The sequence below is a fragment of the Scyliorhinus canicula genome, chromosome 5, assembly GCF_902713615.1.
Source record: "Scyliorhinus canicula chromosome 5, sScyCan1.1, whole genome shotgun sequence".
Classification (NCBI taxonomy): domain Eukaryota; kingdom Metazoa; phylum Chordata; class Chondrichthyes; order Carcharhiniformes; family Scyliorhinidae; genus Scyliorhinus; species Scyliorhinus canicula.
The window spans coordinates 224,247,471-224,270,294 of record NC_052150.1 but is presented as its reverse complement, the minus strand read 5'-3'; the positions used below and the strand labels follow the sequence as shown (position 1 = coordinate 224,270,294).

Sequence of the window (22,824 nt, the reverse complement as noted above, 5' to 3'; positions counted from 1 at the left end):
TCCTGCGAGACATTGCGATGTAAACCCCGCCCATCCTGGGCGCAATCACTTTTTGGCAAATCTGCACATTTGATCGAGACGGCTAGTCTCACTTCAATGTGCAGATTCCCAAGGTACCCGAGGCGTGGAATCTATCGCCTTTGCCTCAGAGATCTCGGGCGAGCGTCGTTCAGTACTGAAACCAAAGGGAAAATGCTGGAAAATCTCAGCAGGTCTGGCAGCATCTGTAGGGCGAGAAAAGAGCTAACGTTTCGAGTCCAGATGACCCTTTGTCAAAGCTAACAGACAGAGAGTGTGGGAAATATTTATACTGTGGAGTGAGAATGAAAGAGAAGTCATAGCCACAGAAACCCAGGGAAACCGGGTGTGAATGGCCACAGATACCAAGGGGAAAGTGTGTGAATGGTAGTACTGGTCGTTCAGTACTGGTCTGCACAAACGGTGCCTGTGGGGGTTCTCGCAGTGGATCAGACCTCCGGGTGCATGACCTTTGGGCAAAGTGGCACCCTGGCACTGCTGGCATACCTGGGCACCCTGGGACTTGCAGCCTGGCACTGCTGGCATTGCCAGCCACTGCCACTGGGTACCAGGTTGGCACTGCATGGAAGTGATTGGGCCTGGGGTGCCCTGTGTGGGTGTTGGGGAGGGGGTGGGGGGAGAGGTGCAGGGGGCCTTGGGTCCCCACCATAATGTGTTGGGGGCTTGGGGGAGGGTTCAGGGGTCACATCGAGGACTCCAGAGATTGGGATGTCATTTTAAAGGACTAAGCTCCTCGTGTAGAAAATGGGGCTATGTACTGCCTGGGCCGTGCTTTCCCCACTGAGGCCCTGATCTAACCCACGTGTCGTTCTATAGCATTGTGTTTCTCAGTGCCAGCTGCACCGGGAGACACGAGGCTAAACGGGCTCGCTATGGGACTCTATTCCCATTTAGTTGAATCGTGCCCCCAGTCACTTTATCGGGCCCTGCGGAGTTTTTCTCCGGACTAACCCACACTTCGGGCGGCGTTTACCCACCAACCCGCCCAGTGTCTTTCAGTGGCGAGGTGACCCACTAAAGGGGTTTTCTGGTTCCGTTCTTGTCAGCAGGATTTTGCAGCTGGTGATGTTTCCGTATGTCTGCTGCTCTTGTCCTTTTCGATGGTAGAAGCTGGTCACTCCCAGAGGCTGCCTGACCCCCTGGACACTGCCCATCCTCGGACACTGCCCAATGCTGGGAACTGCCTGGCCCCCTGGACATTGCCCATCCTCACACACTGCCCAATGCTGGGAACTGCCTGGCCCCCTGGACATTGCCCATCCTCGGACACTGCCCAATGCTGGGAACTGCCTGGCTCCCTGGACATTGCCCATCCTCGCACACTGCCCAATGCTGGGAACTGCCTGGCTCCCTGGACATTGCCCATCCTCGCACACTGCCCAATGCTGGGAACTGCCTGGCCCCTGGACATTGCCCATCCTCACACACTGCCCAATGCCATGCACTGCCTGACCCCCTGGACACTGCCCATCCCTCAGACACTGCCCAATGCCATGCACTGCCTGACCCTTGGACATTGCCCATCCTCGGACACTGCCCAATGCCATGCACTGCCTGACCCCCTGGACACTGCCCATCCCTCGGACACTGCCCTCTGGACACTGCCCATCCCTCGGACACTGCCCAATGCCATGCACTGCCTGACCCCCTGGACACTGCCCATCCCTCAGACACTGCCCAATGCCATGCACTGCCTGGCCTCTGGACACTGCCCATCCCTCAGACACTGCCCAATGCCATGCACTGCCTGACCCCTTGGACACTGCCCATCCCTCGGACACTGCCCAATGCCATGCACTGCCTGACCCCCTGGACACTGCCCATCCCTCGGACACTGCCCTGTGCCATGCACTGCCTGACCCCCTGGACACTGCCCATCCCTCGGACACTGCCCAATGCCATCCACTGCCTGGCATCTACACTCTGCTCAAGTGCTTTCCATCTTCAGTCATGTCCTAGGTCCCGGCTTTTGCCCATTTCTGGAGACTGCTTGCCGCTGTTGTTCAGCACTGAGGCTGTTCTCGTCACCTCTATTCCCCCACCCCTCCCCCCAGCATCCAGACGCAGCACCAGCACAAAGTGACAATCTCTTACTTTGCTTCCTTTTCTGTTTAACTGTTGCAGCCATTGGGAATCCTGTCGATCCTGGAGGAGGAATGCATGTTCCCGATGACCACAGACACAACCTTCAACGCAAAGCTTCTCAATAATCACCTGGGAAAGTCACCCAACTTTGCTAAATCGAAACCGGATAAGAAGAAAAAGTATGAATCTCACTTTGAGATCCTGCACTATGCTGGGGTGGTGAGTACCTTGAAGGTTATTACAGACCCCAGTTCTTCAATATCCATCGCCACATTCTGACACATTGGGATAGGATTTCTCCAGGTGGGGAGTAGCAATCCGAGCTTGGCCGACACTGAGGCCTGCATTCTCCCGCCTATGGTGGGAAGCATTTGATCAACCAATCAAAGGTTCGTTGACCTTGGGCGGGAATTTCTGGTCCTGTGCCGGGCGGGATCGAAACATTCCAGCCTGACTTAACAAATCAAAATGTGATTGGGAGGAGCATAGAACACACGAACTCACACACACACACACACACACACGCGCGTACACATGTGTACACACACAAGCGCATACAAATACAAAAACACACAAAAACAAACACACCCATGTACAATTACACATGCTAACACACACACAAATGCAAAGGCGCATGTACAGGTGCATACATGCAAAGAGACATGCTGAGGTACATGCATGTACAGGTATACACATGCAAATGTACATGTACACACATGCAAACACATACGCATAAAGATACACACATGCAAAGACACATGTACAGGTACACACATGCAAAGACACATGTTCAGGTACACACATGCAAAGACATGTGTACAGGCACACACCTGAAAACACCACATGTCCAGGTGCACACATGCAAACACACACGTACAGGTGCACACATGCAAAGACATACCTGTAGAGGTACACACAAATGCACACGTACAGGTACACACATGCAAATGCACACGTACAGGTACACACACGCAAATGCACACGTACAGGTACACACATGCAAATACACACGTACAGGTACACACATGCAAACACACACATGTACAGACACACACATGTGCAAACACACACATGCAAAGACACACATGTACAGACACACACATGCATAGGTACACTCATGCCAACACAGACTCATGCACAATACAAACACATACAAACGCACAGAAACACACATTCAAACATTGCCACTTAAACTCACACACACAATCATACTTGCACAAATATTGATGCTTAAACTCACTCACTTGCTCGCACTCCTTCGCACAAACACACATTAACCTGTGGGATTGCCTCTCCATGAACAATAGAGAACGAAAAGTATTTCTCAGGAGGGGACCAATCCAGGGGGACAACTGACTTCAATCAAAGACACTCCCAAAGGTGATCCGCTCAGTCCACTCTGCAACTCCGATTCCAAACATTTTTTGAAAGGGGTGAGGAACACGGTGGGGAAGGATAAATTTTGCATTCAGATAAATAATAGCAACCTGGATTAAATTCTCGCCACAGCCCAAGAGGACCAGAGGCTTCCCCCCTTTTTTTGAGAGGGAACTGACTGGTGGTGATTTAACCTGAGGGTCACCCCACCTCAAGCGAGAGGCAAGGCGGGGCCTTCATGGCCAACCTCAGCCGGTGCGGGAATTGAACCTGCGCTGTTGGCATCAGGCACCAGCCCTCCAGCCACCTGAGCTAACCCACACTCTCAAATTCGAGAAGCAACCAGGGAGATAAGAATTTGCATTCAAATCACAGTTTTGACATCCTTGGGATGTCTCAGGCACTTCTGATCCAATGCACTAGAAATGTAAACAAGATGGCGGACTGTGTGTGAGATTAATGACCGGTGTTTATTGAGGAGGGACTGTTCACCAGGACATGAGCTGTCCCAATTGTATTTATCTGAACAGGTAGACACGACCTCGATGTTTGATCACAGAGGTGGATGGTTGCCATAAACAATCCTGTGGCAAGTTTAAGAAGCGCTTTCAAATGGACGCGCTAATGTTGATGTTCCTCCTCAGTGCTGAGACTGAGCTAATGATCTGATTTGATTTGATTTATTATTGTCACATGTATTAGTACACAGTGAAAGTGTTGTTTCTTGCATGCTGTACAAACAATGCATACCGTACATAGGGAAGGAACGAGAGACTGCAGAATATAATGTTACAGTTATAGCAAGGTGTAGAGAAAAATTCAACTTAATACGAGGTAGGTCTATTCAAAAGTCTGATGGCAGCAGGGAAGAAGCTGTTCTTGCGTCGGTTGGTACGTGACCTCAAACTTTCTCCTATCTTTTTCCTGATGGAAGAGAGTATGTCCGGGGTGCGTGGGGTCCTTAATTATGGTGGCTGCCTTTCTGAGGCAGCGGGAATTATAGACAGAGTCAATGGATGGAAGGCTGGTTTGCGTGATGGACTGAGTTGGGTGAACATTAAGCAGATTCTGCTACTTGAACCCCACTTTCCTCCCTCTGTGCTTAGCAGGCAGTGGAAACACCAAGACCACAGTCTGTATTCCGACCTGAATATCTGCAAATCAGCAGGTACAGCTGGAATTCACAAAAAGCTAGCCTGCAAGTTCAGCAGGAAATTGGGATGGCATTGGAATGTTGGCCTTTACTTAAAAGGGAATGGTTGATAAAAGTAGGGAAATGCTGCTAACACTACACAAGGCACGAATTAAACCACACTGTTTAATATACTGTAAAATACTGTGAACAGTTCTGGTCCCCATATCTGGGGAAAGATCTCCTGGCATTGGCGGCAATCCAGAGAAGATTCACTAGGGTGTGGAGGAATTTTCTGACAAGGTGGTAGTTGGGCCTGTACTCATTGGAGTTTAGAAGAATGAGAGGCGACCTTATTGAGACATATCGGATTCTCAGGGGCTTGACAGGGTCGATGCTGAGAGGCTGTTTCCCCTTGTGGGAGAGTCTGGGACCAGAGGGCACATTTATGACCAAGATGAGGAGGAATTTCTTCTCTCAGAGGGGAGTGAATCTGTGGAAATCTTTACCGCAGAGAGCTGTAGAGGCCGGGTCGATCTGTTCAAGACTGAGATGGACAGAACTTTAATCAGTAAGGAAATCAAGGGTTGTGGGGATAAGTCGGGAAAGTGGAGTTGAGGATTATATATCAGATCAGCCATGATCTCATTGAATGGCGGAGCAGACTTCCGGCGCCTGTCCGGGGAGGCTGGTACGGGAATCGAACTGTGCTGCTGGCCTGCTGGCAGACTTGATGGCCTCACTCTGCTCCTATGTCTTATGGTCCTCAGGAGCTTTATGGTGCCTCCTGCCAGCGGGGATTTTCCAGTCCTGCTCAAGACATTGGCCTTTTGAATGGCTCGCCGCAACAGAGTTAGACGTTTAGCTGCTGTTGCATAAAGAGTCAAAGGTTCAGCTCCTTTTCCACAAACACCTTTATTTCACTTTAACAGACTCGGCACAAAACTCGCTCATCACATCACCTGACACAAAGGCCCTATCAGTGCCAATTATTGGATACTTAACATAAATGAGACAACTAATTGGAATGTCTCTTAACCCATTACTTCACAAACAGGACCCCCCCCCCCCCCCCCACCCAATGACTACATTCCCTTCCTGAGAACAATTACTAAAATGTAGAAAATACTCCCAAAAGAAATTATGGAACAAACCTACCTGTGCCGTGGTAAGTCTGGTTACCACCTGGAGCTGCACTCACCCAGGCAATGGAGAGTATTCCATCACACTTGTGCCTTGGAGATTGTGGACGGGCTTTGGGAAGTCGGAAGGTGAGTTACTCGCTGCAGGATTCCTTGGACCTGTCCTTGTAGCCACAGTATTAATATGGCTAGTCCAAAATATTTAGATGAAAAATGAAAAGTAAAAATCGCTTATTGTCACGAGTAGGCTTCAATTAAGTTACTGTGAAAAGCCCCTAGTCGCCACATTCCGGCGCCTGTCCGGGGAGGCTGGTACGGGAATCGAACTGTGCTGCTGGCCTGCTTGGTCTGCTTTAAAAGCCAGCAATTTAGCCTGGTGAGCTAAACCAGCCCCTCGACTAATCGATCGACAGTTCCAACGCGCCACAGCAAAAAACTGCACCGACCTCCTCAGAAGACAAACACGGGACACAACCGACAGAGTACCCTTCGTCGTCCAGTACTTCCCCGGAGCGGAGAAACTACAACATCATCTTCGCAGCCTTCAACACGTCATCGATGAAGATCAACATCTTGCCAAGGTCATCCCCACACCATCACTACTTGCCTTCAAACAACCGCGCAACCTCAAACAAACCATTGTTTGCAGCAAATTACCCAGCCTTCAGAACAGAGACCACGACACCACACAACCCTGCCATGGCAATCTCTGCAAGACGTGTCAGATCATCGACATGGACACCACCATCACACATGAGAACCTCACCCACCAGACACGTGGTACATACTCATGCGCCTCGGCCAACGTTGTCTACCTCATACGCTGCAGGAAAGGATGTCCCGAAGCGTGGTACATTGGCGAGACCATGCAGATGCTGCGGCAACGAATGAACGGACATCGCGCGACAATCACCAGGCAGGAATGTTCCCTTCCAGTCGGGGAACACTTCAGCAGTCAAGGGCATTCAGCCTCTGATCTCCGGGTAAGCGTTCTCCAAGGCAGCCTTCAGGATGCGCGACAACGCAGAATCGCCGAGCAGAAACTTATAGCCAAGTTCCACACACATGAGTACGGCCTCAACCGGGACCTGGGATTCATGTCGCATTACATTCATCCTCCACCATCTGGCCTGGGCTGGCGAAATCCTACCAACTGTCCTGGCTTGAGACAATTCACACCTCTTTAACCTGGGGTTACCCCTATCTTTGGATCTGTAAAGATTTAATTACCTGCAAATGCTCGCATTCTAAGCATTGTCTGGCATCTTTGAATTTGTCTATATATATGTTTCTGGAACATACCTCTTCATTCACCTGAGCGAGGAGCAGTGCTCTGAAAGCTCGTGCTTGAAACAAACCTGTTGGACTTTAACCTGGTGTTGTAAGACTTCTGACCATTTTTCTTGGTGGCCTCTCAGTGTGGATGCTTGATCGGTGTTTGGTTCAATGATTGTCCATTAGGAACTGGTCGAGATTGAGCAAACTACAAAAAGTCCGGTACTAGCCTCCCCGAACAGGCGCCGGAATGTGGCAACTAGGGCTTATCACAGTAACTTCATTGAAGCCTACTTGTGACAATAAGCAATTATTATTATTATTAAGTCCTTGAATTTGCGAAGTTCGATTTACAACAAACAGCACGTGTAATGTTTCCAAAGTGACACCCTCTTTTGACCTTACAATGTCGGTTTCCACTTTACGATGCTGCACCAGAATGTTCAAATGTACACATTGATATTGTGCGCTGCCCATCGGTATGATTGGGCAGGTCAAACTGTCTTTATTTGGTTAGAAACTAACGTTTTATTCTGTTAACGTTTTTGGTGGAACCGTCACGATTTTAATGCATTTTTACACTGATATTGGATTTAATATGCGCCCACATTCGCACAAGTTCACGATTAAACAGGTAACTGACAGTGATCAAATGGCTTCATTATATCCCCCACGCTAACCGATTAACTTGTGCTGAGGCGTGCAGGCATGAACAGCCACATGACAGGGTCAGAGTTGAGAGAATTTAACACCGCCAGGCGCCCAGTAAATGATTTCTGGCATTGCTTCCGGAACCAATCCCCCATTTATACCATTGTTCCGATGGGGAAATCGGTTTCGACATGCAACATTTCCACTTACAAGATGGTTTTCAGGAATTGTATTGTAAGTCTGAGGGCTGACTGTAATGCCAGTGAAGGGAGGAGACACCCATCATTTGTGTCTTGGCTGGTCAGTGGTGTAACTCCACGGTGCTCTCCAAGAAACAGATTATCATATTAAATACATGGATTATAATCAATGGTTCCTTTCTTCTGCAGGTTCCCTACAATCTCAATGGCTGGTTAGACAAGAACAAAGACCCCTTGAATGAAACGGTAGTGGAACTTTTCCAGCAATCCTCCAATGAGCTGGTGGCTATGCTATACCAGGATTACGTCAGTGCGTATACAGGTGGGTGGAGCATTCTTTCTCTCACCCAGATGCGGGCCAAAATGTTAGTGGACAACTCGACAGACCAACAGGAAGCGGTTTTTAGATACCTGATGCTTATATCCCAAACAAATATATCCCTGTCAGGCGGTGAATAATTAAATAGAAGGTCTGGCACAGAAACGTCCCATTTGGCTCCATTGGCCCTTGCCTGTGTTAATGCTCCACATAAAACCCCTTTCATCTCTCAACTTCCTCACCCCATAAGCAGATCAAAATTACATTGAAGGAGGGAGGGTTCTGAAGAGCCCATAGGAAGAGTAATACTAACCATATAGAGAGTATGATAGTAAAGTCTCTATAGTCCCAGATGACCATAGGCTGCTTTCCCCTTTGAGGCTGATTTAACCTGAGGATCACCACACCTCAGGCAAGGGGCAGGGTTGAGAAGGCAGGGCCTTCATGAATAACCTCAGCCGGTACGGGAATTGAACCCGCGCTGCTGGCCCCGCTCTGCATCGTGAACCAGCGTCCAGCCCACTGAGCTAAACCGGCCCCCCGAGAGTATGATAGGAAGGTGAAAAAGGGGTAACGGTAGCGTAGTGGTTAGCACTGTTGATTCACAACGCCAGGGACCCAGGTTCGATTCCCCGCTGGGTCACTGTCTGCGCGGAGTCTGCACATCCTCCCCGTGTCTGTGTGGGTTTCCTCCGGGTGCTCCGGATTCCTCCCACGAGTCTCGAAAGACGCGCTGTTGGGTAATTTGGACATTCTGAATTCTCCCTCTGTGTACCCGAACAGATGCCGGAGTGTGGCGACTAGGGGCTTTTCACAGTAACTTCATTGCAGTGTTAATGTAAGCCTGCTTGTAACAATAAAGATTATTTAAAAAAAACAGCAAATAACTCAATAAGATGTTGTAGCTTTGTAACAGCTCATATAAGCATGTACAGCAAAGTTAGAGATGAGGGACGTTGATGGCATGTCAGAGACAGGAACAGAGGAGTAGGTAGCGGCCATTCAGCCACTTGATCATAGAATTTACAGTGCAGAAGGAGGCCATTCGGCCCATCGAGTCTGCACCGGCTCTTGGAAAGAGCACCCTACCCAAGGTCAACACCTCCACCCTATCCCCATAACCCAGTAACCCCACCCAACACTAAGGGCAATTTTGGACACTAAGGGTAATTTAGCATGGCCAATCCACCTAACCTGCACATCTTTGGACTGTGGGAGGAAACCGGAGCACCCGGAGGAAACCCACGCAGACACGGGGAGAACGTGCAGACTCCGCACAGACAGTGACCCAAGCCGGGAATCGAACCTGGGACCCTGGAGCTGTGAAGCAATTGTGCTATCCACAATGCTACCGTGCTGCCCCACTTGATTCTTTTCTGGCTCTAATTTGATCAGGGCTGATCATGTTAACTCCAACTATCTGCCTTGATTCCAAATCCCATGATATCCTTGTTCGGAATTTTAAAAATTTCTTCATTCATGGGGATATGGGCATTGTTGGCTGGGTCAGTATTTATTGCCCATCCCTAATTACCCTTAAACGGAGTGGTTTCAGAGGGCAGTTAAGAGTCACCACATTGCTGAGGGTCTGGAGTCACATGTTGGCCAGACCGGGTAAGGACGGCAGATTTCCTTCCCTGAAGAGCATAAGTGAACCAGATGGGTTGTTCCAACAATCGATGATAGGTTCCTGGTGACTGAATTAGCTTTATATTCCAGATTTTGTTAATTGAATTTAAATTCCACCAGCTGCTGTAGTGGGATTCGAACCCGTTTCCCTGCAGCACTGACCTGGATTACTAACCCGGTGTTCATTTTGTATTGACCCCCTGCATTAACAGCTTTCGGTGGGTGAGATTCCTAGATTCCGGCTGTGCGCTGTGTAAAGGAATGTTTCCTCACGTCACTCCCGAATGGTTTGGTTCTAATTTAAGCTCATGCCACCTAGTTCTGTACACCCCCACCAGAGAAATAGTTAATAAAAACAGGAAATGCAGCAAACACCCAGTCGGTCAAGCAGCATCTGTGGAGAGAGAAACAGAGTTAACAATTTCAGGTGAGTTTTGCCAGCCAGAAACATTGACTCTTTCTCTCTCCACAGATGCTGCCTGCCCTGCTGGGTTTTCCCAATATTTCTGTTTCTTGTTTGTTCAAGGCAAGAGGTGTTTGATAAATTTGTAGGTTTTTTGCGTTAGGCTAGCTAAAGGAAGCATAGTAGATGCAATGCATATGGACTCGATAAAGCACCTCATAAAAAAACTTTTAAATTAATTCTGGTTCACTCATGTGCTAGAGGGAAGGAAATCTGCCATCCTTAACCCCGATTAACCTACATGTGACTCCAGACCCACGGCAATGTGGTTGACTACTCGCTGAAATGGCCCAGCAAACCATTCATTTCAGGGCCAATTCGGGATGGGCAATAAATGCTGGCCCAGCCGGCGACGCCCACATCACATGAACGAGTTACCAGAAAAATAGGAATGAATGTTATCGAGTCATAGAGTTATGGCCCTTTGGCCCATCATGTCTGTGCTGGCCCTCAAGTATCTATCCCATTCTAATCCCATTTTCCAGCGATTGGTCCGTAGCCTTGTAAACTCTGGCATTTCAAGAGTTCGTCTAAATGCTTCCTAAATGTTGTGAGGTCTCGCGCCTCTTCCACCCTTTCAGGCAGCGAGTTCCAGATTCCCAGCACCCTCTGGGTGAACACATTTTCTTCAAATCCCCTCTACATTTTCAGTCTCTTACTCTAAATCGATGCCCCCTGGTTATTGACCCCTCCGCAAAGGGGAAAAGTTCCTCCCTATCTACTCCCCTCATAATTTTGTTCACCTCAATCAGGGCAACATGGTAGCATAGTGGTTAGCACAAATGCTTCACAGCTCCAGGGTCCCAGGTTCCGTTCCCGGCTTGGGTCACTGCCTGTGCGGAGTCTGCACATTCTCCCTGTGTGTGCGTGGGTTTCATCCGGGTGCTCCGGTTTCCTCCCACAGTCCAAAGATGTGCAGGTTAGGTGGATTGGCCATGACAAATTGCCCATAGTGTCCAAAATTGCCCTTAGTGTTGGGTGGGATTACTGGGTTATGGGGATAGGGTGGAGATATGGGCTTGGGTAGGGTGCTCTTTCCAAGAGCCGGTGCAGACTCGAAGGGTCGAATGGCCTCCTTCTGCACTGTAAATTTCTCTTTTTTTAAATCAGATTGCCCCCCCCCCCCCAACCTCAGCCCTCTCTGCTCCAAGGAAAACAACCCCAGCCTAACCAGCCTCTCTTCATAGCTGAAACGCTCCAGCCCAGGCAACACAGAATGTAAACCTGTGGAGAAATGTTGACAGGGTCATCTTTAGGGAGCCCAATCTTGAAGTATGTTGACAAACAAGAGTTGAGGTTGAGCTGAGGTAAGCATAAGAGAGAAAAAGGCTTCAGGAAAATAGAGGAGAGTAAGTAGAATTGGGAGCCAAGTGTAACATAGAGTCATACCCGTCATAATCTGATACACCTCAATCGGGTCCCCTCTCAGCCATCTCTGCTTCAAAGAAAACAAGCCGAGCTTATCCAACCTCTCTTCATAGCTAAAATGCTCCATCGCAGGCAACATCCTGGTGAATCTCCTCTGCACCCTCTCTAGTGCAATCAGACCCTTCCTACAGTGAGGTGACCAGAACAGTGCCCAACTGTGACCTAACCAAAATCCTGTACAACTCCAACATAACCTCCCTGCTCTTATAATCTATGTTATGATTGATAAAGGCAAGTGTCCCCGTATGCCCAAACTACCCTATTAGCCTGTCCTGCCGCCTTTAGGGATCAATGGACAAGCACCCCAATATCCCACTCAGCTTCCTAGTGTCCTGCCATTTATTGAACACTCCCTTGTCGTGTCACTCATTCCAAAGTGCATCATCTCACACTTTTCAGGGTTAAATTGCATCTGCCACTGATTTGCCCATCTGACCAATCCGTCTATGTCCTCCTGTAACCTAAGTCATCTGCAAATTTAGTTATCATTTCCCACCCCCCCCCCCCCCCCCCACCACCACATTTTCTTCTATATCGTTAATATATAACAAACAGAAAGGGAGCCAGTACTGATCCCTGTGGTACACCACTGATCACCAGCCTCCAGCCACACAAACAGCCTTCTCCCACCACACTCTGTCTCCTATCCCAAAGCCATATGGAAATGTGGGGTGATAGATTCAGGAAGACATATTGGAAAGATTCTGAAGGTTGTGGATGAATATAGATCTAAACATTCAAACACAGAGAGCTGGATTCGCCGAGACATCGCGCTGAAAGCACGAAACGCAATCGGCCGGGGAATCAGCTCCGATGCCGAAATCGGGTTTGACACAGGTTTCCCGACGATTTGGGATTCTCCAGACCCGCCCCCCCCCCCCCCCCCCCAACATAACGCAATCGCCCTGATGACTGATTCTCCACAGCCTCAGCGATTCTGCGGCCCAAATGGGCCAATTTCCCGACGGCGTGGTTCTAACCACTGATACAAATTTGTGATACCAGCGTGCTGGATCAGGCCCTGAGAAGGGCCCTGCCAGGGGAGGGGGAGGGGAGGAGAAGGGGGGGGGGAAACAGGCTGATCAGTCGGGCAGCACCCGCCATGACAGGGCAATGCTCACGCAATGAACGCCATTACGACGGTCATCTTGTTGGCCACCCACCTCGGCACCTGGGTGAATGGAGGATTAACGGCCATATCCCCCCCCCCCCCCCCCCCCCCCCCCCCCCACTCCTCAGCCACCCCACTCAACCGGTGATACCCAACGGGGGGAAACACGCAATGCCACACCGACGGCAGCCCCCAGTGAGGGCAGTGCCATGAAACGGTGCCCATGGCAGCAGGGACAGGCACCAGGAGCAGGTGCACCGATGGGGCGGGGGTGAACAAAGAACTAAGAAATGTACAGCACAGGAACAGGCCCTTCGGCCCTCCAAACTTGCGCCGACCATGCTGCCCGTCTAAACTAAAATCTTCTACACTTCTGGGGTCCGTATCCCTCTATTCCCATCCTATTCATGTATTTGTCAAGATGTCCCTTAAATGTCACTATCGTCCCTGCTTCCACCACCTCCTCCGGCAGCGAGTTCCAGGCACCCACTACCCTCTGTGTGGGGGACATGCATGGCTGGGGTGCTGAGTGCCAACCGGGACGACCATGTAGCCTATGGCACCTGGTTGTGCATGGGTCATGGGGCTATGCGCCATTTTCTCCCCTCGCCCCCTGCCGATCATAATGTTTGGGAACCGTCTAGCGATGTTGGGCGCCGTGGTTGGGGCCATTGCCCTCCATGCAGCCCTGTGTCAGCGTAAGCGCAGGTGGCACATGATGGCACACCTGGCACCGTGTGGGAATGGGGGAGGACACCAGCTCCCAGTGGCCGTCAAGGTGACGGTCGCCCTGAACTTGTATGCGATGGGGGTCGCTGCAGTCGCCGAATGGGGACCTGCTGGCACCTTGCAGGCAGCGCCGCACAGGTACATCCTTGCCATCACGGGCACCCTGTATGCCCTTGTGGACTGGTACATACAGTTCCCTGTGAACCGTGCCCACCAGGGTGCCCGGGTCATCAATAGGGTGCACGTCGCCCTGCGGCCACCTGCGGATCACAGGCCGCTGTTCACCAACTGAAAGGGGTACCACTCCATGAATGTTCAGATGGTCTGTGACCACCAGGTGAAGATCCTGCCGGTCAGTGCCCGGTACCCGGGCAGTGTGCATGAGTTGTTCATGTTGCCGGAATCATTAATACCCGGCCTGTCCGAGGGACACCCCCCTGCTGGCTGCGGGGCTGTTGCTGGGTGACCGGGGTTACCCGTTGCAGTCGTGCCAATCCCCATGACCCGCCCATTGCCCCCTCCCCATCCTCCTCCTCGTCCGACGAGGGGCCTGCCGTTGCCCCTCATCCTCCTCCTGCACATCGCCCCTCTGCTGGGCTGCCTTGTGGAGGACGCAACAGTCCACAATGATACGGCCGACCCTCCTTACCTCGTACTGGAGGGCCCCTCCAGAGTGGTCCGGGCACCTGAAAAGCATCTTCAGGACCCTGAAGCACCGCTCCACCACACCCCTGGTCGCACAATGGACATCATTGTAGCGGATCCCCTGGGTTGTGGTGTCCTGGGTGTCTGTCCCCTGAGTCCTGGTGTCCTGGGTCGTCTCGGCCAGAGGGCTGGCCTTCCGGCTACCCTCCCCATTAGTGCTTTGGTCCCTGGGGGGCACTGGACCTGGCACTGGTTGGGGGCGGAGGGGGGCGGAGGGCCCCGGGTGGGCCGGGTCCATCGCCGGCTGGTCCTGTAAGACACTAGACAGCCAGACGGGGGGTGAGGCGTAAGGTAGTGAGGGCTGTTGGTGTGTGAGTGGAGGGGTGAGGGAGTGTGGGGTGAGGGGGTGTGGGGTGAGGGGTGTGCATGCATGTGTTGTTAGGAGCCGCAACCAGGCAGGGGTCTCACTTGGTGGCGGGCCTCCGACCTCCGCATCGATGACCTCCCTCTCCTCCTGCCTGCCAACGATGTTGAGTGCCCTCTGCTCGGGCACAGTGAGGGGAAGCAGGTCTTGCGATCCCCTCCGGTCTTCTCCCGCTCCCGGAGGTTATGAGCGATCTTACCCTGGTTGGGGGGGTGGGGAGGGTATAAACACAAACAGAAACAGCGTTAGACAGTCGCACGCATGCAGTCCAGCGGTTTGGGCTCCGTTAGCATTGCTGCACAGGGCACCCAGCCATTGCGGTGGCATGGGTCGGTGCAGCCATGTGATCAGAGTGGGGGTGGGACCGTCCCCCTGGGGAGGGGGGGTCACGTGTGTGTGGCGGGGGGTAGGGTGGTTGGTGCCAGGGGCACCGCGCTGGGTACTCACCCTGGCTACCCTGAGGAGGGCGTGCTGCTTCTTTTGGCACTGGTCTGCAGTCCGGGCCACCACGCGGACGGCGCTGACGGCGTCGTCCACCTCCACCCAGGCATGGCAAACGATGGCGCCTGCTGTCCTGCGGCCCGGCCCGGGACACAACCCCAGCCTCCTCTCCTCCACGGCGCACAGGAGGGTGTCCAACTCGCCGTCCTTGAATCCGCATCGCCATCTTTCCCAGCGAAGCTGTGTGTGGGGGATTGGGGGGGGGAGAATATTTAACTCCAGCCGCGGCGTTGCGTCAATGATGGAACGGCGAATCGGTGGCTGGTCCGTCGCATGTTACGCGCATCGCCCGTGCAAGCCCGTTGTGGGCCATTGAATAGCTCCACCTGGTGGCCCGACGACGCCGTTGTGAAACTCCACCATTTTCACAATGGCGTCAACACTTAACCTCATTTTGGAAGAATCCAGCCCATAATTTCCTGAACAGTGTGAGTGTATATAAATAAAACCCCATAAGGTCTAATCGAATCTGGGGTTTGATACAAGGACGGAACTGTGCAGATCTGGGTATTGGCAGGGTATTAATCAATTAGGAAATGCTGATGAACACTCTGCTGCTTGCAATAATATTTAGAATTTTAGTGCTGCATCTGTTAAAACCTGAATGTCTGAATTTCAGAAGCATTAACAGCGATGCTCCTGTCCGTACACTTTCTGAAATAATGGATTTTTCATTGATCTATTCCAGAACAGAAAAAGTGTAAACTCGGAGAGAAGGTGCGAAGAAAGAAAGCGGCCACATTCCGGACCGTCTCACAGCTCCACAAGGTATTCACAAATCACATTGTCCAATTCACATAGCTGGTATAAAATTACACTGACTCCGTCCATTGTCACTCCGTCCATTGTCACTCCGTCCATTGTCACTCCGTCCATTGTCACCCTGTCCATTGTCACAATGTCCATTGTCACTCTGTCCATTGTCACTCTGTCCATTGTCACTCTGTCCATTGTCACTCTGTCCATTGTCACTCTGTCCATTGTCACTCCGTCCATTGTCACTCCGTCCATTGTCACTCCGTCCATTGTCACTCCGTCCATTGACACTCCGTCCATTGTCACCCTGTCCATTGTCACTCCGTCCATTGTCACTCCGTCCATTGTCACTCCGTCCATTGTCACTCAGTCCATTGTCACTCCGTCTATTGTCACTCAGTCCATTGTCACTCTGTCCATTGTGTCACTCGGTCCATTGTCACTGTGTCCATTGTCTCTCAGTCCATTGTCACTCCGTCTATTGTAACTCAGTCCATTGTCACTCCGTCCATTGTCACTTCGTCCATTGTCACTCGGTCCATTGTCACTCCGTCCATTGTCACTCCGTCCATTATCACTCTGACCATTGTCACTCTGTCCATTGTCACCCTGTCCATTGTCACCCTGTCCATTGTCGCTCCGTCCATTGTCACTCTGTCCATTGTCACTCGGTCCATTGTCACTCGGTCCATTGTCACTCGGTCCATTGTTACTCTGTCCATTGTCACTCTGTCCCGTACGGTCAGAAACAGGGGCATTTATAATGGTGAACAATTAAATGGCTGAGCAACTAAATACATATCTGTTGAATCCTCTGAGCTAATATCCCATCCATGGGGGGATGGCAGTGGGTCCTAACTTTGAGATGTGTGATTTCCTGTATCTATCAAGGCTACAGATTTGTTAATTCCGTTTTACAGGAAAGCTTGAATAAGTTGATGACGAACCTCCGCTCCACACAGCCACATTTTGTCCGCTGTATAATTCCTAACGAATCCAAGACCCCAGGTACGGTGAAAATGAATCCGGAATCTTTCAGAATTCACATTCACAGATCCTGTACTTCACGAGGGATTTGTTTCTGAAATAAATTAGCCATTAAATGTTTATTTTCTTCCCCTGTATTTTGGTCAATTTTCCCCTTTCTCTGGACCATTTTCCTGATGCTCCGAGCCTGGGATTGCATGAAGGAACGTTTTGGATATTAGTGAGCACAGAACCTGTATCCACTGCAATGGGCAGCCACTCAATGTGAGGCCTAACTCAGGAGTTGTTGCTATCTTGCCGCTCAGTCAGAATGCTGTGGGTTCAGGTCGCACGGCAGAGTATTGAACACGTTCTTTGGATTGACACTCCAGGGCAATCGTGAGAGAGTGCAGTCTGGTCAGAGGTGCCTGTCCTTCATGTCAAACATTGAACGGAGGCCTTCTAATAACATAGGAACAGCAATAGGCTATTTGGCTTGAGCCTGGTCCTCTATTTAACCAGATTGTTAGTTAACACGAATTGTCACCGCTGATTTTCACCCTCAAGGCTATCTTCCCACACCATCCCTCTATCTCTTAATGTCATTGGGATTTAGAAATCGATCAATCTCTGCTTTAAACATTCTCAATGACTGTGTCTCCACACCCCCATGGACTGGAGAATCCTAAAGATGCACCACCCTCTGACTGAAGAAATTCCTCCTCATCTCAGTCCTCAATACCCCTTATTCTGAGGCTGTGTCACCTGGTACTAACTCCTCCAACCAGAGGAAACAGCCCTCCCACATCTACCTTAGCTTCGCCCTTTCGACAGCACATAAGAGATGCCATGGTGCTATTTTGGAAAAGAGGAGGGGAGGTCTCCTGGCCAATGTTTAGCCCAATGGGTCTTTTGGTCATCTTTCGCAATGCTGCTTCTGGGATCTTGCCGTGTACATATCCACTCCTACATTTCCCTACAACATTGACGACACTTTGAAAATTGTATTAGTTGTGCAGCACTTTGGGATATCCCAAGGTAATGAAAGCCGCTATAGAAATGCAAATGTATTTATTCCCTTTCTGTCCTCCTTCCTCTTTTTTCTTTTACTCATTCCTTTCTTTAAACTTTTCTCTTCCCTCTCTCTCAACACTGGCTGTCTACGGTCCTGTGTGAAGATAGGTTTCTCCCAATAAGGTGGCGGTAGAGAGGGTTGGGGGCAGAGAGGGTTGGGGGTAGAGAGGGTTGGGGGTAGAGAGGGTTGGGGGTAGAGAGAGTTGGGGGTAGAGAGAGTTGGGGGTAGAGAGGGTTGGGGGTAGAGAGGGTTGGGGGTAGAGAGAGTTGGGGGTAGAGAGGGTTGGGAGTGAAGAGGATTGGGGGTGGAGAGGGTTGGGGGTAGAGAGGGTTGTGGGTGGAGAGGATTGGGGGAGAGAGGGTTGGGGGTAGAGAGGGTTAGGTGTGGAGAGGGTTGGGGTGGAGAGGGTTGAAATGGAGAGGGTTGGGGTGGAGAGGGTTGGGGTGGAGAGAGTTGGTGTAGAGAGGGTTGGGGTGGAGAGAGTTGGGATGGAGAGGGTTGGGGGTGGAGAGAGTTGGGGTAGAGAGGGTTGGGGGTAGAGAGGGTTGGGGGTGGAGAGAGTTGGGGTGGAGAGGGTTGGGGTAGAGAGAGTTGGGGGTGGAGAGGGTTGAGGGTTGAGGGGGTTGGGGTGGAGAGGGTTGGGGGTTGAGGGGGTTGGGGGTAGAGAGGGTCGGACGTAGAGAGGGTCGGGGGTAGAGATGGTTGGGGGTAGAGATGGTTGGGGGTTGGAGAGGGTTGGGGGTAGAGAGGGTTGGGGTAGAGAGGGTTGGGGGTAGAGAGAGTTGGGGCTGGAGAGGGTTGGGGAGGAGAAGGTTGGGGGTGGAGAGGGTTGGGGGTAGAGAGGGTCGGGGGTAGAGATGGTTGGGGGTAGAGAGAGTTGGGGGTAGAGAGGGTTGGGGTGGAGTGGGTTGGCGATGGAGTGGGTTGGCGGTGGAGAGGGTTGGGGTTGGAGAGGGTTGGGACAGGAGAGGGTTGGGGGTAGAGAGGGTTGGGGGTAGTGAGGGTTGGGGCTGGAGAGGGTTGGGGAGGAGAAGATTGGGGGTGGAGAGGGTTGGGGGTAGAGAGGGTTGGCGGTGGAGAGGGTTGCCGGTGAAGAGGGTTGGGGGTAGAGAGAGTTGGGGGTAGAGAGAGTTGGGGGTAGAGAGGGTTGGGGTAGAGAGGGTTGGGGGTAGAGAGGGTTGGGGGTAGAGAGAGTTGGGGGTAGAGAGAGTTGGGGGTAGAGAGGGTTGGGAGTGAAGAGGATTGGGGGTGGAGAGGGTTGGGGGGTAGAGAGGGTTGTGGGTGGAGAGGATTGGGGGAGAGAGGGTTGGGGGTAGAGAGGGTTGGGTGTGGAGAGGGTTGGGGTGGAGAGGGTTGAAATGGAGAGGGTTGGGGTGGAGAGGGTTGGGGGTGGAGAGAGGTTGGGGTAGAGAGGGTTGGGGGTGGAGAGAGTTGGGATGGAGAGGGTTGGGGTTGGAGAGAGTTGCGGTAGAGAGGGTTGGGGGTAGAGAGGGTTGGGGGTGGAGAGAGTTGGGGTGGAGAGGGTTGGGGTAGAGAGGGTTGGGGTAGAGAGGGTTGGGGGTGGAGAGGGTTGGGGGTGGAGGGGGTTGGGGGTGGAGGGGGTTGGGGGTTGAGGGGGTTGGGGGTAGAGAGGGTCGGACGTAGAGAGGGTCGGGGGGTAGAGATGGTTGGGGGTAGAGATGGTTGGGGTTGGAGAGGGTTGGGACAGGAGAGGGTTGGGGGTAGAGAGGGTTGGGGTAGAGAGGGTTGGGGTAGAGAGAGTTGGGGCTGGAGAGGGTTGGGCTGGAGAAGGTTGGGGGTGGAGAGGGTTGGGGGTAGAGAGGGTCGGGGGTAGAGATGGTTGGGGGTAGAGAGGGTTGGGGGTAGAGAGGATTGGGGGTGGAGTGGGTTGGCGATGGAGTGGGTTGGCGGTGGAGAGGGTTGGGGTTGGAGAGGGTTGGGACAGGAGAGGGTTGGGGGTAGAGAGGGTTGGGGGTAGTGAGGGTTGGGGCTGGAGAGGGTTGGGGAGAAGATTGGGGTGGAGAAGGTTGGGGGTAGAGAGGGTTGGCGGTGGAGAGGGTTGCCGGTGAAGAGGGTTGGGGGTAGAGAGCGTTGGCAGCAGAGAGGGTTGGGGGTGAAAGGGTTGGGGGTGGTGAGGGTTGGGGGTGGTGAGGGTTGGGGGTAGAGGGGGTTGGGGTAACGAGTGTTGGCGGTGGAGAGGGTTGGGGTGGAGAGGGTTGGGGTGGAGAGGGTTGGGGTAGAGAGGGTTGGGGGTTTGAGTGAAGAGGGTTGGGGGTTAGAGGAGGGGTTTGGGAGTAGAGAGTGTTGGGGCTGGAGAGGGTTGGGCGTGGAGAGGGTTGGAATGGAGAGGGTTGGGGTGGAGAGGGTTGGGTGGAGAGGGTTGGGGGTAGAGAGGGTTGGCGGTGGGAGAGGGTTGGGGTGGAGAGGGTTGGGAGTAGAGAGGGTTGGCGGTAGAGAGGGTTGGGGGTAGTGAGGGTTGGGGCTGGAGAGGGTTGGGGAGAAGATTGGGGTGGAGAAGGTTGGGGGTAGAGAGGGTTGGCGGTGGAGAGGGTTGCCGGTGAAGAGGGTTGGGGGTAGAGAGCGTTGGCAGCAGAGAGGGTTGGGGGTGAAAGGGTTGGGGGTGGGTGGGGTTGGGGTGGTGAGGGTTGGGGGTAGAGGGGGTTGGGGTAACGAGTGTTGGCGGTGGAGAGGGTTGGGGTGGAGAGGGTTGGGGTGGAGAGGGTTGGGGTAGAGAGGGTTGGGGTGAAGAGGGTTGGGGTAGAGAGGGTTGGGAGTAGAGAGTGTTGGGGCTGGAGAGGGTTGGGCGTGGAGAGGGTTGGAATGGAGAGGGTTGGGGTGGAGAGGGTTGGGGTGGAGAGGGTTGGGGGTAGAGAGGGTTGGCGGTGGAGAGGGTTGGGGTGGAGAGGGTTGGGGGTAGAGAGGGTTGGCGGTGGAGAGGGTTGGGGTAGAGAGGGTTGGGGAAGAGAGGGTTGGAGGTAGAGAGGGTTGGAGGTAGAGAGGGTTGGAGGTAGAGAGGGTTGGAGGTAGAGGGGGTTTGGGGTAGAGAGGGTTGGGGGTAGAGAGGGTTGGGGGTAGAGAGGGTTGGGTGTAGAGAGGGTTGGGTGTAGAGAGGGTTGTGGCAGAGAGGGTTGGGGGTAGAGAGGGTTGGGGTAGAGAGGGTTGGGGGTGGAGCTGGTTGGGGTAGAGAGGGTTGGGGTAGAGAGGGTTGGGGTAGAGAGGGTTCGGGTGGAGAGGGTTGGGGATAGAGAGGGTTGGGGATAGAGAGGGTTGGGGATAGAGAGGGTTGGGGATAGAGAGGGTTGGGGATAGAGAGGGTTGGGGATAGAGAGGGTTGGGGGTAGAGAGGTTTGGGGGTAGAGAGGGTTGGCAGCAGAGAGGGTTGGGGGTGAAAGGTTTGGGTGTGGAGAGGGTTGGGGGTGGGGAGGGTTGGGGGTAGAGAGGGTTGGGGGTAGAGAGGGTTGGCGTTGGAGAGGGTTGTGGGTGGAGAGGTTTGGGGGTGGAGAGGTTTGGGGGAGAGAGGGTTGGTGTGGAGAGGGTTGGGTGTAGAGAGGGTTGGGGGTTGAGAGGGTTGGGTGTGGAGAGGGTTGGGTGTGGAGAGGGTTGGGGTGGAGAGGGTTGGGGTGGAGAGGGTTGGGGGTAGAGAGGGTTGGGGGTAGAGAGGGTTGGTGGTGGAGAGGGTTGGGGTAGAGAGGGTTGGGGAAGAGAGTGTTGGAGGTAGAGAGGGTTGGAGGTAGAGAGGGTTGGGGAAGAGAGGGTTGGGTTAGCTCACAGGGCTAATCGCTGGCTTTGAAAGCAGACCAAGGCAAGGCAGCAGCACGGTTCGATTCCCGTAACAGCCTCCCCGAACAGGCGCCGGAATATGGCGACTAGGGGCTTTTCACAGTAACTTCATTTGAAGCCTACTCGTGACAATAAGCGATTTTCATTTCATTTCATGGAGGTAGAGAGGGTTGGAGGTAGAGAGGGTTGGAGGTAGAGAGGGTTGGAGGTAGAGGGGGTTGGGCGTAGAGAGGGTTGGAGGTAGAGAGGGTTGGAGGTAGAGAGGGTTGGAGGTAGAGAGGGTTGGGGGTAGAGAGGGTTGGAGGTAGAGAGGGTTGGAGGTAGAGAGGGTTGGGGGTAGAGAGGGTTGGGGTAGAGACGGTTGGCAGCAGAGAGGGTTGTGGTGAGGTTTGGGGCTGGAGAGGGTTGGGGCTGGAGAGGGTTGGGGTAGAGAGGGTTGGGGTAGAGAGGGTTGGAGGTAGAGAGGGTTGGAGGTAGAGAGGGTTGGAGGTAGAGAGGGTTGGGGAAGAGAGGGTTGTGGATAAAGAGGGTTGGGGATAGAGAGGGTTGGGGATAGAGAGGGTTGGGGGTGGAGAGGGTTGGGGATAGAGAGGGTTGGGGGTGGAGAGGGTTGGGGGTAGAAAGGGTTGGGGTAGAGATGGTTGGGTGTGGAGAGGATTGGGTGTGGAGAGGATTGGGTGTGGAGAGGGTTGGGGGAGAGAGGTTTGGGGGTGGAGAGGGTTGGGGTAGAGAGGGTTGGGTGTGGAGAGGGTTGGGGGTGGAGAGGGTTGGGGGTGGAGAGGGTTGGGGGTTGAATGGGTTGGGTGGAGAGGGTTGGGGGTTGGGGTTGAATGGGTTGGGGGAGAGAGGGTTGAGGGTTGGGTGGGGAGAGAGGGTTGGGGGAGAGAGGATTGGGGGAGAGAGGGTTGGCGGTTGAGAGGGTTGGCGGTTGAGAGGGTTGGGGGTGGAGAGGGTTGGGGGTGGAGAGGGTTGGGGGTTGAATGGGTTGGGTGGAGAGGGTTGGGGGTTGAATGGGTTGGGTGGAGAGGGTTGGGGGTTGGTTGGGTGTGGAGAGGGTTGGGGGTAGAGAGGGTTGGGGGAGAGAGGGTTGGGGGAGA

General features: G+C 52.9%; 1 protein-coding gene across 1 annotated transcript in view; it reads left to right on the top strand.

Moving 5' to 3' along the window:
- LOC119966620 (myosin-7-like) overlaps positions 1–22,824 on the top strand; it is a 176,052-nt gene that overhangs the window by 74,481 nt on the left and 78,747 nt on the right. The window contains exons 17-20 of the mRNA XM_038798621.1: positions 2,164–2,343; positions 8,091–8,223; positions 15,839–15,918; positions 16,827–16,914. Coding sequence (XP_038654549.1) covers positions 2,164–2,343; positions 8,091–8,223; positions 15,839–15,918; positions 16,827–16,914 — 481 coding nt within the window. The remainder of the gene's footprint in view (positions 1–2,163; positions 2,344–8,090; positions 8,224–15,838; positions 15,919–16,826; positions 16,915–22,824) is intronic.